The sequence below is a fragment of the Branchiostoma belcheri genome, unplaced genomic scaffold (genome assembly GCF_001625305.1).
Source record: "Branchiostoma belcheri isolate BF01 breed outbred unplaced genomic scaffold, Haploidv18h27 scaffold44, whole genome shotgun sequence".
NCBI lineage: Eukaryota > Metazoa > Chordata > Leptocardii > Amphioxiformes > Branchiostomatidae > Branchiostoma > Branchiostoma belcheri.
Window position 1 is genome coordinate 656,195 of NW_017804065.1, and position 16,813 is coordinate 673,007.

Below are 16,813 nucleotides of genomic sequence, written 5' to 3' on the forward strand. Positions count from 1 at the left end.
ACTTCTGGGCATGCTTTCTGCCAGCAACAGGAACCTGAAAATACAAAGATTGTTGGAAAATTAACATAGAAGGATCATTGAAAGGCATACAACTGGTATCAACATTCAGATAGATATTTAAAAGGAAAATTCATATGAAACCAAGGTCTAAATAAATATACATGTATCTTGAAATGTAGTACTGTAACAGACTATCAATATGTGCATACATTGATGTAATCAATGATCAGGTTCACATTTCTTTTAGTAATAGGGGGGAAAAGGCGGTTTTGTGGCGTGTTAAGTTCCACTTCCTGCTATACGTCTCATCCTAGATGACTCAGTTTTGTGTTGGGTCAAACAAGGAATTGCTGTTAAGTGCCAAAGTCAGAACACTGGGGCCTTCTAAGCTGAACCCAAAACATGCAAATGCTACTTAGAGCAGCTTTTAGACCAGAGAAATGCATAATTACAAAATGCAGTTGTTTTCTATTGGTGACCTAATTAAGGTGAATGAATGAGGATCCTAAGGGACCCTGAATGTTGCATAGTTAATCTGTAAGCTCATCAGAGAAACCATGTGAATTATTCATGCCTAATGCACTGGGCCAAACCCCCTCAGATTGCCACTTTGTTTATTACCAAGGGGATCCACAGTGACATTTCTCTCCTAGGAATTCCTTACCCACATGTCCTGCTGTGGTGGCTTATTACTAAACTATACTTTATTGATGTGAATTATATCTGAGCTTGATATGGTTATTCTGCAAAATCTATAGCATCCTGAGTGGATACAAGGTCAGAGGCAGTGGCTCAAGTCTGAGTCCATGTATGGTCTGTTACTAAGACTCACCCATCCAAGAGTTTGATTTCCTTTGACTGTGGGGAAGCCTGCCAGACCAGGATCTTTCCATCTCCACTTATACTGACAAGCTGGAGAAGATAAAAAAAAAATAGTCAACAGTTCTTCCATGCAATTTATTTGGTTCACAAATTTCTAACCCCTTCTTCTAGAAACAGAATTTCAACAGAATTACAAGTTTAGTCTATGTTGCATTCAACCATTTTTTTCCAGTTCCTTATAAGTGTTGACTAGTTCTGTCAGTTTCTTTTACCAGGTACATGAAGATAAGTGACATTTAAGAAGAGTACTGGTTGTCACTCAAAATGTCCAGAAGTAGTCTCTTTATTCAATCAGTAGTGAAGTTTAAATTGTCTAGTATGAATTTTAGTAAGTGTACTGCAAGTTCACCTTGTACTTGTTTTTGCCTTTGCCCTCTGGGTCAAGGACCCAGACGACCCTTGACACAGGATCCCTGTGAGAGTCATCCTCTATGCCTGATGATGCCAGCAGGGGATTATCAGGCTGACTCAGGTCCCATAGCTGAACCTCACCTGGTGAGAGAACATATGGGGCCGTGTTCAGTACCATGGACAGCAACTGGATGATGTTAAGTCTTGTGTTTGGGTTGTCTGTCTATCTGTGCATCTGTGTGTGCGTGTGCTTACTATCAAGAGGGGCAAAGTCTGCCATCTCTGATTGCCTTATTCCAAAGACTTTAATGGTTATCATTAGAAAACACCATACAATTTTGAGTTGCTATTGTTTAATTGTTTTGAGTTGTTTATATGATTTATCCATCCTATGTTTGATTTTTACTACTTTATGTTATATGACAGTTTGTATTCTGTTTACCTGTCATAGGATCCCTTGGAAATCAACCCTGAAGAGACTGGATGGGTAAATACTGACAGACCATAATGATCTCCAGGCAACCTTACCATTGAATGTTCCTCCTGCAATGAATGCTGGGATCTCAGGATGGAATGCCACACACATCAGACAGCTCTACACAGGACACAGGCAGGAAAACATGGGATTAGGATGTGCGAATTCAACTTGTCTGTTCTCATATTAAAAGACTGTATTACTGGAGATGTCCGTGGTGCTGAATATGACCAATGTTGTTATCAGCATGGACATCTAGTATACACGCTCCACTTCTGATATACTACATCACAGGAAATAACATACAGGTAAGAATATTATACAAGTAGTGTCACTACCCAACATCCAACCTGTACATGTACAATACTTACAGAAACATCCACAGCAACATCTGCCTTTTTTGGGTTGATGTTTTTTCTGTCAACGTTCCAGGTACAGAGAAGGGACTGGAATAAAGAACAGGCAAAAACAAACAAAATCACCATATTGATCAAAAAGTATAGTTATGGCTGCCATACCATATGATTCTGACCTTGTTGGAAAACTGCTGAAAATTACTACATGTAGTATAATGTGATTCTCTTTTGTACATTGCAGTTTTCACAGTGACCTCTCTCAACTCATTACACTGAACATATGTGTTATTACTTTAAATGTTTCAAATGTAAAATCAATTCTCTTTATTTCCACTGTGCTGCAAACTGTAAGAACCCTGAACTAAAATGAATTTTCAGTACATGGGATACTTAGTACAATGTAGTTTGGATTTAGCAAGGAATAACCACAAGTCTTACCTTGTGTGTGCACCAGTCCTCATGGTCAAACCTGCCATATGACACAGCAACAGTAGAGCCTGTAGAGTTCCATGATAGACCTGTCACATTCAGCTGTGGAAAGACACACACAGCATGATTTAATATCAGGGACACCCACAGATATACACACACAGATACACAGGAACAAACAACACTCTTACTTTTGGCGACAAATCTTAACAGTTTTGCAGTGGGGAATTTTAGATTAATGAAAATGACGTCTACAAAAGACAATACATATATTTTTCATGTTAATTATTAGGTCTGATACACCTACCAGGTATACTAGATGGATACACAGTTAATAATATACTTACTCCAGGTTCTAAGTCTGCATGACTCAATGTGTGGACACAGGTCACTGTCTTGGTTTCTTCATGCCAGTTTACATCATAACCTGAGAGACAAAACCATACACAGATTGGAATAAGGAGGACTGTAAGACTGTAACAAGCAATAGTCCATGACAACAGTAACCATAACCGGTCTTTCAAAGTCTGATAATTTCTTCAATAATGACATAACTGTAACAGAACTAGTCTCCCCAAATTGGACTATTTCTTGTCCATTACAACAGACTACATGCACTAGTCTTCCAAACTGACCATATCTTGACACTCGTTGATAACATTTCTCACCATCAAACGCATGGCTGTGTAAGTTCTTCTCTAGTTGTGCATGAAGCATAGGTTCTACCCTTGCCAGAAAATCTCGCAATTCCTGCAATAACAAACATTTATCAACATGCTACAACCGTGAACATCCCTACAAATGTATTAATCCATCACAATATTGCATATCACACCCAAACACACACATTATGCTTGTGCCAGTTATTTGTGCTCTTCAGTCACTTTTAAGTACTTAAAGTAAAGCTGCAAACAAGCTTTCACAAGATCAGTGAAAATTTAGATCAGAGAGAAATACACTCTTGAGCGCATAACAGAACTGCCGTTTTATATTTTTGTATGGAAGCTGCTGAAAGAAGTACATTTGCATTGTGCACATATGGATTGTGAAATTAAGTCCACACATATTTAATTTCTTAGTTCTCTCACTCTTTGCATGAAATCAGTTTAGCATACAGGTAACATAAAACGTTGGTTGATGTTTCAAATAAAGGATTTTTAATTTTTAAACTGAAATTAAGCTGAAACAATAAGAACTTTTTCAACTGTCCGTACCAAATTAGTAAATTTCACCCTAATTTGCAAATAATATGCAGCTTTTTTCATGCACTTTTTATTTTTCTTTCAAAGCACAAAAGAATGAAGTGACATATCCAAGAGACAAGAAATTAAATCGGTGTGGTGTGTTACAGGAAATTAAGTAATTTTTTTATCAGCTGACTGCAGCAAGCTGCTGAACCACGCCATAAAAATACATTCACCTGGTACTCCTGGAAATGGAAGTTGCATTGAGATGTTAGGATGGTGTTAGTGTTGGTCAGAGTCATGGAAAATAAAGGGACAGAACACAACAGAATGCAAGTAACATCAAAGAAAAGTAGGATCAATGTGAACTGTTATCAATTTATCATTGTTACTATTCATTTTTCGTAAGTATATGACCAATGGCCATTAATATTACTGGCCCTTATAATGTAGAGATGGTCACTTGTACAGGCCTACAAATTAGTTCATGTTACTGCTATAAAAGAGAAACATGAATGCAATTATTCATTCTAAGGAAAAATGTTAAATTCAATAGTCAGTACACAAACCAAAAGAGATTTGTTCACATGTAATGCTGACTAAAGGTCTAGATGAGTATCAGTAATCACTCAGTCACTATCCATCATGTATATCAATGGTGACTGTCAGATATTCAGTTTCTACACATCTCAGATGGTTCCTTTCTTGTCTCAACATTCACCATAGCCACAGCTAATAACTCACCTGAGACTTATCATTGACGAAGCGGTAAGGTGTTGCTTTCTCATACAGCTCATCTGTCTGAACCTAATAGTCAAGAAAGAGAATATTACTGTACTTCATTAGTGTTATAAGCATAACTATAAACAGGAATCAAGAAAACATAATTCTATAGTAGATGATATTAAAATATGTAACTTACATTTGTAATAATTCACAGAAAAAAGCTATACTAACATGTGGCTGTAGGGTAGGCTGATTGACACCAATTTCATTGAGCTTCCAATAAGCGTTAAAACTGAAAAGTAATCTTGACACTTGCACTTCACGTGCAACATGAGTGCTCACCTCTATTTCATGCCTGTCTACACTCTGAGCTGCAACATCATTGGTGATGATCTCACTGGTCTGGGTGCTGCCATCACGAACACGTCTGACAATGTACAGTATGTGATGTTAGGCGCTAACAAATGTAACAACAAACCTTTTGAATTTGAAAACCTTGTTGTTTTCTCCCTGTGGTAGGATAAGGACTAGCTACTAGTACCCTAACATTTCCCAACCCTTAATAAAGTTATGTGATTGGTGTGCATGTTTTTGGTTGCAAAAGAATTAAGAGTCATAAAAGAAACTTTGGCTGGTAAAAACACTTAAACAGAAGTTTGTTATTTTTTCTGAAAGGAAAATGCCAGTCAATGGTATGACAATATTGCACAACTGCTAGTAAGTGGGGAAGATAGTTTTGTTGTTGTTTTCTACTGTAAATCTTTAAATGTTTGCAAGCATTTTATATCAAGGTGACCTCTCCACCACAAAATCATGATGCCACGAAGTGCAAATTCCATTGTATTACTACTGTACTACAAAATTGTTTCAATCATAACTTAAAACACTGTGAAAAACTATTCTACCATGAAATTAAGCCACAGGAGCATAGGAAAATAAATGAACTTACAGTATGTTCGAATAATCCTGCAACCCCAATATGATGAAGTTACGAGTAGTTGACACAATAAATGTACCAAGATTATTTCAAAATTTTCAATGATGGCAATAATATGGCAGTCCCAAAACCGGTAACAAAATATTTCTCTCTGCACTAACATTCACCGGCTTCCTGAATTCTACCTCACGAAAAATATTGAACACCACAGACTCGAGTCGAGAAATGGGCACCTTTCTTTCTTCCAAGATGACTTGAACTCAATGACATCTAGGGTTTCGTCAGAAAACATCTCAAACGTTCGCGCAGCTGCAAGAGGACCGTCAAAACACCTGTCCACCTGTTATGCACGTGAATCCAGCTCTGAAGGTGCTTCAAGAATGCAGCACCTGGAGCGATCCATTCAAACTTAGGGGGGTGTAAGGAAATGGACTTTTTTGTTTCGTCTGGATTTGCCGCTGTCGTGACGTAGGAGCAATCTGTGATTCAAAATATTGACTAAGTTTCGAATTTAAATCCTACTATTGGGGAAGTGAAACTTAGTCACGAAATTTCCCGTCGCATTCTTGGGTTCCGGTTTTGCCCGTGATGACGATTTACCCACTGCCTCACTATGACTCACCAATTTCCTAAAATAGGGCGGTCTACAGTAACATTATTTCGCATTCAGCTATATCTTTCGTTTTACACAAAGTAGATCATTTTCACGATAAAATGTGTCTAAATTTCTTTTGAATGTATATAAAATACTTAAAAGCAATTTTAGGTTCATATCTGGATATAACTGCTTTAAAAAACGGTGTATTTTAATGATTTTAGCTCACACATTCTTACGAATCGCCGTATACCGAATTAGGTACTAGTGCCTACCCACCGCCAGGTCACCTGACAGGATCGCTAAAAGGCTGCTGGGAGAACTGCCATTCCGTTTGAGGCGATAGAGGCGAAAAAAGGTTGACATTCTGCAGAATTTGTCGAATTTCTTGGCGGACTTGTAGAGTTTAAAGCCGTGTTACACGCTCTTCTGGCACAATGGCGTTGAAAAGAATCAAGAAGGAGCTGCAGGACCTGGGACGGGACCCACCAGCACAGTGCTCAGCCGGCCCAGTCGGAGATGATCTGTTCCACTGGCAAGCCACCATCATGGGGCCGCCGGACAGCCCGTATCAGGGAGGGGTTTTCTTCCTAACCATCCACTTCCCAACAGACTACCCATTCAAGCCGCCTAAAGTGGCCTTTACAACCCGAATCTATCATCCCAACATCAACTCCAACGGCTCTATCTGCCTGGATATCTTGCGTAGTCAGTGGTCTCCAGCGCTCACAATCTCCAAGGTGAACAACGGATTTTTTCACCTCAACGTTTTCATGTTCCCTCAGTCTAGTTGATTCCTAGTAATTTTCTCCTCACATTTCACCATCAGTTTGTGTAGCAGGCATCCTATCAACTATGATTTGACATTTGCGTGTAAAATGAAAACTATTGTACGGTACGAAAATGGGAAAAAATCTTAAGGTAACAGTATAAAAGCTGTCATCGTTCGGTTGCCAAGTGCGTGTGTTCATGCAAATTCTGGATTGTTCGCACTGTGATAATCCGATAAAAACCACTCCAATCGGGCACTAGCTTGACGATCCTGAAGCTAATTTTCCGATCAGACATCCTTTGCTTTAGTATGTGAGTTAATCCTGTACAATCATGCGGCCGGTGCTGTATGTGAAGTCTTTACCGACCGCCATGTTACTCTGAAACAAAAGGACAAAAGCCTCAGTGACGTATGAGGAGCAGGAAGTGCGAACTTGTATTTTTGGCCCCCGTCTTCTAGTCTCCAACGGACAGCTAGGTCGCTGTAAAATAGTATAGAAGGCCAAATTACTTGTATGAGGATAATTTTCCAGTTGGCTACCTGTGTTTAACTATATGGCCGGCAAAATCCTCTAGCAAATCATTTTCCCTATTTGTCCTTGATGTATTTTTCAGTAACCCAAGGAGTCAGAAACATGAATTCATAAAATAATGTCCAAGCATCAAGCCAAACTTTTATCCGTATTTATGAGAATCAAGACATATGAAGAAGAAAAAAAGCAACGACCTCTATTTTTAGTAACTTATTTTTAAGCTTTTGTGTATTCTGTCTTAAGCGTAAAACCTTCATACTTGCACATTCGTGACATTGATATTTTTATCTTAATAAAATAATTAACGGTGTACCATCCAGACCTTGTCAATTTAGGAAAACAGATTCATCTACCAAGAATTCTGAATCATCTGCCCCCTAACTGCTGAGTCTAGTCATGTTTGTCCAGCCTATAGGTCCTGTTATCCATCAAGCATTTCTGTATTTTTAGTGACCAATGACCAATTATTAAGCTTTTGTGTGTTTAGCTGTAAGTTTGCTGTAGTTATTTTCCCATGACCAGTATTGTGGTATAGTATTGTCCAAACCTTGCCAATTAAGAAAAAAATTATCAACAATCATTTTTGTCCCACCTGTAGGTCCTGTTGTCCATCTGTTCCCTGCTATGTGACCCTAACCCAGACGACCCCCTTGTGCCGGAGATAGCGCGGATCTACAAGATGGACAAACCACGGTATAACGATCTCGCAAAGGAATGGACCAAGAAGTACGCCATGTGACGCCGGTATCTTGTACTACAGGAAATAAAAGAGAAAAGGGAGAGAAAAGGACACAAAAATACCTGGCAGGGTGTGTGGAATCACATTATTGACTGAGAACTTAAGTCCTGATCAGACATTTAAAGTTATGTAGGTGCAAAAATTGAAAATGTTTCCTTTGATTTTGTAGTTACATTTCCAATATGGTCTTAAATAAACTCCTTTGAGATAACTAGCACCAACTTCAGTGTGTTCTGGATTGGTTCGATATGTATATTGACCTTGTTTTATATTGAGGGGGGATCCAAAAGCTTATATTGGAAGAAGACTGTACTAACTTTCATAGTCATCTTAAAAACTTCTGCCAGTCTGATGTCACATACCTTTGTCAGTATGGAAAAAGCAAGCTGCAGTTTACACATACTTGCAACTGTAAAGGAGCATATTTAGAAGTTTCAATTATCGATAGTGTAAATGTGATAGAAATGGTAGAAAAAGCTAGGCCAAAGTCCAAACCAGACTTCTGTTTGTGAGGTTCATGCCTGTGGGCATCTCTCAGGGGAAGAATGGACCTTGACAAATGAGTTTCCAATGGGAACTTTCTGTGAATATAACATACCAACTATCTCAAGTTTACAAAATTTATCGTGTACAACAACAAGGACTTTTAGTACCAACACTTGAAGACAGAGCAGCTGATTTGATGTGTTTGAGTATATCACTTATAGTAAAGACAATTCTGTGGTAGGATCAGTAACAAGGAAAGTCATACAATGAACAATGCCCTATTCTGCGAATTACTACTGTGCTTGATAATCAGTTCATTTTGATAAAGGCTTTGTGAGTTATCAACTACATTAGTATTTCATCATAACACATTTGATGACACAATCATCATATTTATCATAGCAGACAGTTAAAATAGTTAAAACATTATATCACCTTAGGTTTTACATAATACATGTTACCAACAAAAGTTGAACTTCTCATTGTCAATTTTATACCAGTTTCAAGAGATTCTCATTAAGGGGCATTGTCCTGTCAGTTCTGAGGGCACAAATGTTTGAATATGTTGATGAATTTTGTCATCAAATGATATTGATTTTTCTTGCTACCTGTAACACTTCCTGAGCTCAAAGCTTTAGCAAATAATTACTGATCTTTTGTTGTTTAGTTTTGAGCTTGTTGATTTTATATGCAATTCATCATTTATATCCCCTCCTTCATTTACAAATATATTAAGATATGTACTGATCTGCCATTCTGTTATAATTGTATTGGCTGCTCCATGCCATCTACCTCTGTACTATAATCAACCATGTTTTAAGACTAAATGTGCCACAATTGTTCTCAGAAACCTAGCAGCTACTAGTCATTTTGTCTAAAGCCGATACAGTGTTGTCAATACACAGAAACAATGGAATACTGTATTGCAGAATAGAGTCTATCACTGTTATGAATTCTTTAGTTCAGATTCTGTACATGGGGATTTTTTTTATTGGAATTGTAAAATACACTCAAACAAAATACGCTCACACAAAATACACTTCTCTGCACTTTGTAGAAAATGCCCATGTAATCAGCCTCAGAATCACAGTAAACTGCCCTGATATTTTAGCAAGTGTAAGAAATTGGTTACAAAAGTTCTTGAAGTACATCTTTGGTGCATGTCTGTGTAAAGCAAATTGTGATTATAAGTTTTCTTTTTATATGCCAATGTTGAGAAGTACATGTAATTAGCAATACCAACATAACCCCACTTACTCCAAACAAGAATGTCCAAAATAAGGAAATGCATTATCTTGGCACGATGGGTGGACTTTGCAATCACAATTTCCATTCCGGAGTGTTAATATTGATAGCAAGAAACCGTATTGATCAAATCTTGGCTTTTTATACCATTTTGTGTGCAGGACCAATGTATGTGTCAATGCATGTTTGCAACTTTCCAAAAAAAATAGGGATGCTTTTCTTGAGTTTGGTGAAGAAAAACCCAAGGGAAGCTGGCCACTGGTGTCAAAAACAGATGTTGTAATGTTTGGATTAGGTGTTTATTATGTTGTGCCAGCTGTAACATACTATATCTACCCTTGTACAGACAACAGGGATTGAAGAGAAGATCCCTGCTATGGTAGAACAGAGGGTTTCCAGTGGTCAGCTCCTTGTGTGTAGAATTGGCTGTGGCTGTCCTGATGACCTTCCCTGCACTTGTTCTCTCCTGTTCCTACAACCTTCTTGTGCTCCTGCCAAGTCATGTAAACCTTATCTATGTCTGGCAGTATTAAGTAGACTATTAGAGGTACTCCTTATGATATATGCTCTGTAATAAGTACTCATTTTGTTAATAAACTTGTTGAGAAGGTATGCTTGATATTGTCTTGTTACTTGTCAGATTTTATTACAGCAGATTTCAAAGCCAAGTAAATAAGTAAACCAGGTAATCAGTGATAGCATAATTACCCTAATCCAAACTGCTTTGCAGTTATAAACAATTCAAGCAATAGACTGAAGATGTACTTTCTAGTATATGGAAACTGCAGATCAGCAATACAGAGAATTGCAGAAGCACACAGACAAGCTAAAAACAGCACTTCAAAATCTGCACAGCTCAGAAGGATGCTGTCTCTAATTAGCGGTATTGAATTTGAAACCAGTGACCTGAATTCAACTGTAGAGCTGCCAATACCACATCACAACACAGGGAGATGGATAAGGAGTTGTTTTGAAGTGGATTGCTCAGATGGTGGCTGGTGGAAAATGCAGAGTTGATGTACCGGTTGGACTCACTTGTAGCCACATGAAAACTGTAAATCTTGAAATATTTGCTGTATTTTGAGCTCATGTTTTGTTTGCTATCACTTTGCCACAGTGAGCTCAGCACATAAATTATGAACTGAACCTTTATTTATCTACCAGTAAATCTGGGTACCCCCGTCAACAATTTGTTGATTTCTACCGTGGCCCTAGTAGATAACAGAATTCAAACAGAGTACTAGCACTCTATGCTGAAATTAACACAAATGAAATCATGATTAGGATAAGTAAATTTGTGTACAATTGCAAACCTTGATTCTAGTGCTGCTGCCAAATTTAGATGCCACAAATATAAATGATTTTACAGTACACAGTATCTTTGAGCATCAAGATAAAGTGGTGAAAGTGTTAGCAGAAAGTAGGTGACTGGTTGGTGATAGTGATGCCCCATTTGTATACATGGCACCCTGCCACCTCTTTCCCTGGTGTTTCCCTATCTTAAGTATGGCCTTTCATCTATGATATCGCCCTGAAGCATGTGGCACTTGATACTGCTGCCTAATCAGAGGATTCTGTGTCTGAAACCTGCATGGGACACTCAGAAATGGTTACAATAATTTTCCTTTCCAATATTCTGCAGGTGAAATTCTATACATGGAGATCAAAGTCCAGACATGAAATGATGCAAGACAGCTCTAAGTGTAGATTTTGGATTTGTCCCATTTTTTTTAGGTCTTGGGAGCCCTACTATGAAGAGTTCTGGGCTGATACCATGATTAATGAGGAAATTCCATAATTCCATTATAAGCTTTTCCTACATGTGACATGTGCAACACTAATGGATATCAATTATGCAAGTCAGGACATCATTTTCGTAACTGATAAACTTTGCATACAACGAGCGATCGCTGTTTTTGTTGACATTATATGAAAGCAAATTATTTGAAGACATATGCATGTTTTAGGTAGGCAAATCAACCAACCGTCACCTGTGTTTTGCCTACCATGACATCATGGTGATCACTCGTATAGGGATGTAGACTACAGGAATACCAAATAAAAAGTTTTGAAAAATGTATTTTGGGTTGGGCTCTATTTTCAACCCATAAGGCCACACCAATTTAATTTCTTGGTTAACGGATTCGCCCGCTTCATTTTTTTCTGATTTGCAAATAAAAATAAAAATTCTGAATCAACTGCAAAATGCTCGTATTTTGCCCTTAATAGTTGAAAACAGTCCTTTTCTTCCTAGTTGTTACAGTTATTCCATCTTTCAATGCAATGGTATCATTAAAAGTTCAAAATTCATATGTTTAAATTTTGAACCAGCCTGGTGTGTTGACTTCATGGCTCCTATCGTACCATTTTGGGCAATAATAGGATGCCTAGACCCTGTTTTTATTTTATTTTTTTTCGCCCGCCCGCTCCATTATTTTTCTAAAAAAATCCGTTAACCAAGAAATAAAATTGGTATGGCCTAAGGGACACTGTTCAGACAATTCTACTAAAGGTTTAACTATACACAGTGCACAGAATATATGGGGTTGCATCTACAGGAAAAGATGGTATTTATCCATCCTTTTTCTTAAAAAGAGGAAACAGACATCAGCAGCAATCCCTGGTTACCACCTGGTTTACATTTTATTGATTAAAATGAAAAATACTTAAGTCAGGTACGTACATGTATCATTCCACTGGTTTAGCAGAGAGGACTTGGGTTAAAAATGATCAGCTCCATGAAGTATGCTCAATGATGGTGAAACAAACAATCATAATAAATAATACAGTACATGTGTAGTACACTAATCCATCCATTCTCATTTGCCTGCATTGAAATCAAGGCCTTAAAAAAACATGCAACTTTTATACAAAAATAAAAGACACCTTATGGGTGGAGCAATCGGAGTAACACAACCAGCCTGGCAAGCACAGGGATCTTTGTCTGAATACCAACCATGGACTTCACTGCAACTAATTTATTGACAATAACAGTCAGCATTGGCAACTTCATTTTAAAAGCACTCATTCTACAAAAACACTTTATGCTGTATCGCATGTACTTAGATACATGTGTGATGTTCTATGTACAGACCATAAAGCAAAATGAGTAGGTATTACATGTACTGTTGAGTTGTGAACTGTGGTGTCATTCATCAATTCTATGACTTACAAGGCATAATTGTACACATGTATATTTCCACATCATTGGCACAATGTCTGTGAAGCAGCAACAAATTGGTCGTCAAACACTGTAGTTTTGAAGAACACTGACAATGTACAGTAGTTTGCTATGCAAAGGCAGTAACACATATATCATATGTTCATTACTGGTATGTTATGACTAATTATACCTAGCCTATAGAATAAAATCTTTTGGGGGTATCTAATATAGTATATAAAACCTACACTGTAACTGTAACTGTAACAACTAACTTATATGGAGGCAGGGTACATGACTAACCTTACTTTGAAACATTTAGTTTAACTTAGTAGATTCATGTTAATCCATCCAAAATGCAACAAAAATGATGCCTAACTGTACGATCAGCTGTTCTCCTTCTTGCTAAGAACGGCATTTAACACAGCATCTAACTTGGACTCGATGCGGTTCTGCATGTCCTGTAACTGGTCATCAACCCTTCCCATGATCCTCTCCTCCATGGAAGACAGATTACCCATAATTCTGCTTTCCATGTCAGACATCTCATGCTCTGTAACAAACCTAGAAAAACACAAAGTTGTAAGTCGAAAAAATGCTTTTTTTGACGCAACACAAAGCAAGAAACATATAGAATTGAAAATAACACTATTTATAACAATGATAGTCAAAATTACAGCAAGTTTGCAGGATTGTACAAAACACAAACCAACAATTGAATCAACTTTTTTGAATGACATATGAGTTCCATTGATGCATGCTTTATAAGATTGAAACCCGAAGAATATGAATGTAATGTTTCTGGATTAGGCTAACAGAACTGACCTTGATTTATCATTAACTTCCTCTTTAACTAGAACTTTTCCTGATTCATCTTGGCAGTTGGTGTCTCTGTCTTCCACATCCATGCCATCCACACTAGATGTTTCCTTCCCTTGAACTTGTCTGCCATCTGCACCAGAGGTTTGTCTGTTTTGGCTGACTTCTTTACAGACATTTTGTAACATGGAGAACATCAGGTCACCATTCAGGCCTGAGGCCCCTGCTTGGTCTGACAATGTTAGGTTCTGCAACATGTTTGAAAAGTCACCACCCTGCATTTCTGTCATTGAGGATACAGGAGGTCTAGAACTACTGATTGGAGGACATGGAGAAGCAGCTTCTGAGGGAATGTTGGGAGGGGCGGGAGGGGCAGGAGGGGGTAGTCCACCCCCCATTTTACCCGTGAACATTCCCAGAAGGGGCAAGAGGGCAGCCATGTTGGATGTCTGTTGACCCATTGCACTTCCTTGGTTCTGAAAGAAGGAAGATGTATCTATCTGAAGTTGATCACCACTTTATAGTTCAGCAAACACATACAAATTCCTGTTTTGTGTAATGTACAAGTCATTACTACCTGTGGCATGCTCATTTAACAGTCTCCAGTTGGATCTATACTTCATAAAATCTAAATGTACAAATGTACTTTCTGCCAGAGTGGTGCAGGTAATTTTGCATGCTATTGGCTGTAATCTCTTTTTCAGCTAGCTTCTAATATTAAGAAACAGTGTTATAAAGGTCTTGAACACCTGGATATCTAATGTGCATTGGTGAAATCTGTCCACTATTTTCCTTAGATGCGGTAGGTATCCAATGCAATTAAGTCCGTTCACCTGTTGTGACTCCACAAGTCTCATCAGGTTTCTTGCTCCATCAGAGAGTTCCACCCCTGACTCCCCTAACATCTGATGGACTCTCCCGTGGTCCACTCTCCCAGGCATGCCCAGGAATGGTGACAGCACAACCTCTATGATGTACACAACCAAGCATGATCTGTCTGCCAGGGTCACGAACTGGGAACAAAATTCAAGACATTTTAAACTCAGAAAGCAACTAGATCTTTACAATCTCTTTTTTTTTCTACTTTTCTACATCAAACAGCTCTTTGATCATATATGTTAGCAGGTAAGCCGAGGTACGGGAGGTGGAGAGTTTCCCGTGCGGGAACTGTGCCATGTAAGAGGCACAGTTCCGCACGGGAACTCTCCACGTAGAGGCACGGACTCCCGTCCGGGAGATTCACCACTCTAGAGCGACAGTGGCCGCATGTGTTTTCATTACTCAGCTCCCAAATGGCAAGCACGGGAACGTCACCATTTCGGACCAACATCGCGTAACGGGAACGTCACCATTTCGGGCAGACATTGCGCGATCGGGAACGTCACCATTTTGGGCCAACAACGCGCGATCGGGAACGTCACCATTTTGGGTCAAATCGCAAACTTCACACCAAACTATCATGTATCAAGCAAAAAAGACGAATTTGCGAAGCCACAAACGCACATTTCTGTGAGATTTGTGTATGGGTACCTTTACCCTTTTGAGTAAATATCATGCATTCATGAGTATTTACGGTAGAAAACGAACTTTCGAAGATATCGTAAAAAATAATCGTATTATGGAGGTAACGTTCCAAAATCTAAGAACGTCGAAATAAACAACATAGTACTGTCAAAGCAATCACGATAATAATTTGTACATTCCAACAACTCACTGATTTTGCTTTCAGGAAGGGGGACTTTGATAGGGAGAATCGGGAAGCATATCTACCTGACTCAGGCTCCGTGACTGCCAGGGCCTGGATACTAAATGCTGTAAACAACGCAGCATTTTTTTAATACCGAGAATGAAAAAAAACAAGATACCTGTGGGCATGGAAGACGAAATATGGATCTTCAAAATCTTGTGGCGTTGGCTACTTCATCTGTGTCCTCTATCGGTCAACACTGACTTTATAAAACAACACTCGCTCCTCACTCCCGAAGTCGTGACACACCGGCCGGCCATAACCCACGCTACTACTAATTAATATTCATTAGGTCAAAGGTCATGGTATTGTTTAATGTCAAGGTCGGAGAACACAGTATTAATGGGCGTGGGTATAGAAAGTAGTGCGGGCAGAACTCTTGAATCAAGCAAGGACCTTCTTCTGTGATAAAAGCTCCTTGAATCAAGCGACTTATGTGAGAGGTAATCAGGAGTAAACTGAGCTGTGTTGTATAGAAATGCATCGGCTTGTACCCTGTATAATCTGATACAGTGTACAAGATACATACTGTGAAGATTTCCCTGTTCGTGTATAAATGCGCCGCATTACGCAACTGCGTTCCAGGGTGAGCCGGCTGCAGTTCCTTTGACCTCCACAGGTGGCCAAATGAAAGAAGTCGTCACGATGTTAAAAACATTAACTTTTTTGTTTTCTATTATTTTGTAGATTATTAACCGTATATTTCAAAATACTAGTTGGCCGTGTTACTCTAGTGCACCCTACTATAATTTTACCGCGTCGAAGTGAGCCACCTTGGGGTGCATATATATATATAGAAATCCCCATAGGGCGAAAACTGTGTTCTGTCACTTCAAAGGTCGCAGTGCCTCCGCGACAGTTTGTGTAGTATTTTAGAATTCACTTGGAAACGGATACGCTAACAGTAACTTAACATTATGTTATTGTGATTAAACGTGATAATGTGTGCATAAGAGCCGTAGTTCTCTGTGTGCATTTTTTTAAAATTTGACGAGTTTTGCATACTTTCACCGAGGAGGTAGCTCCTTGCTTCTACTGTGACATATTTGCGGCGGCAGAGGTGTTCTGTATATTCGAGAGAGACGTCCTTCCCTGGAATTTGGATTTAAATCCTTTCTATCTCCAAAATACTGCTCATCGATACGAACAGTGGCGTATATTTACCAATCCAAGCTATACCGCCATGCTCTGCGTTTCTGGAAACGTGAAGAAGATAAATAAATCAAATCTTTGTTTAAAATCAACTTTGCAGCGTACTGAATTCCTTCAAACACGACTGAATTCCGTTGGCATTTTACAAATACGTAGATTAAAACCACTGCAATGTATTAACATTTACATAATTAAATTATTATACAATCCAGCTAACATACAATTG

General features: G+C 38.6%; 3 protein-coding genes across 12 annotated transcripts in view; 1 reads left to right on the plus strand and 2 right to left on the minus strand.

Moving 5' to 3' along the window:
• LOC109478508 (WD repeat-containing protein 34-like) overlaps nucleotides 1–6,035 on the minus strand; it is a 12,615-nt gene extending 6,580 nt beyond the window's left edge. The window contains exons 1-11 of one of the 8 annotated variants that reach the window (XM_019780096.1): nucleotides 5,574–6,035; nucleotides 4,746–4,830; nucleotides 4,422–4,484; nucleotides 3,914–3,922; nucleotides 3,162–3,243; nucleotides 2,841–2,920; nucleotides 2,503–2,595; nucleotides 2,080–2,154; nucleotides 1,762–1,828; nucleotides 1,232–1,374; nucleotides 833–912 (exon numbers count right to left, since the gene is read on the minus strand). In XM_019780096.1, the coding sequence (XP_019635655.1) occupies nucleotides 833–912; nucleotides 1,232–1,374; nucleotides 1,762–1,828; nucleotides 2,080–2,154; nucleotides 2,503–2,595; nucleotides 2,841–2,920; nucleotides 3,162–3,243; nucleotides 3,914–3,922; nucleotides 4,422–4,484; nucleotides 4,746–4,830; nucleotides 5,574–5,632 (836 nt within the window). In that variant the 5' untranslated portion in view covers nucleotides 5,633–6,035. Of the gene's footprint in view, nucleotides 1–832; nucleotides 913–1,231; nucleotides 1,375–1,761; nucleotides 1,829–2,079; nucleotides 2,155–2,502; nucleotides 2,596–2,840; nucleotides 2,921–3,161; nucleotides 3,244–3,913; nucleotides 3,923–4,421; nucleotides 4,485–4,745; nucleotides 4,831–5,501 lie in introns of all 8 variants that reach the window. The other 7 variants (XM_019780093.1, XM_019780095.1, XM_019780098.1 and 4 more) reach the window with 7 other exon arrangements.
• A 177-nt stretch (nucleotides 6,036–6,212) lies between these two features.
• Nucleotides 6,213–10,317, plus strand: LOC109478510 (ubiquitin-conjugating enzyme E2-17 kDa). The gene is made up of 2 exons (XM_019780103.1): nucleotides 6,213–6,675; nucleotides 7,838–10,317. Exons 1-2 carry the CDS (start codon nucleotides 6,373–6,375, stop codon nucleotides 7,976–7,978), a joined length of 444 nt encoding a protein of 147 aa, XP_019635662.1. The 5' UTR covers nucleotides 6,213–6,372; the 3' UTR covers nucleotides 7,979–10,317.
• Nucleotides 10,318–12,308: 1,991 nt separating this feature from the next.
• LOC109478519 overlaps nucleotides 12,309–16,813 on the minus strand; it is a 10,470-nt gene continuing 5,965 nt past the window's right edge. For 2 of the 3 annotated variants that reach the window (XM_019780122.1, XM_019780119.1), the window contains exons 5-7: nucleotides 14,523–14,701; nucleotides 13,695–14,168; nucleotides 12,309–13,433 (exon numbers count right to left, since the gene is read on the minus strand). In XM_019780122.1, coding sequence (XP_019635681.1) covers nucleotides 13,256–13,433; nucleotides 13,695–14,168; nucleotides 14,523–14,701 — 831 coding nt within the window. In that variant the 3' untranslated portion in view covers nucleotides 12,309–13,255. Of the gene's footprint in view, nucleotides 13,434–13,694; nucleotides 14,169–14,521; nucleotides 14,702–16,813 lie in introns of all 3 variants that reach the window. The other variant, XM_019780121.1, reaches the window with a different exon arrangement.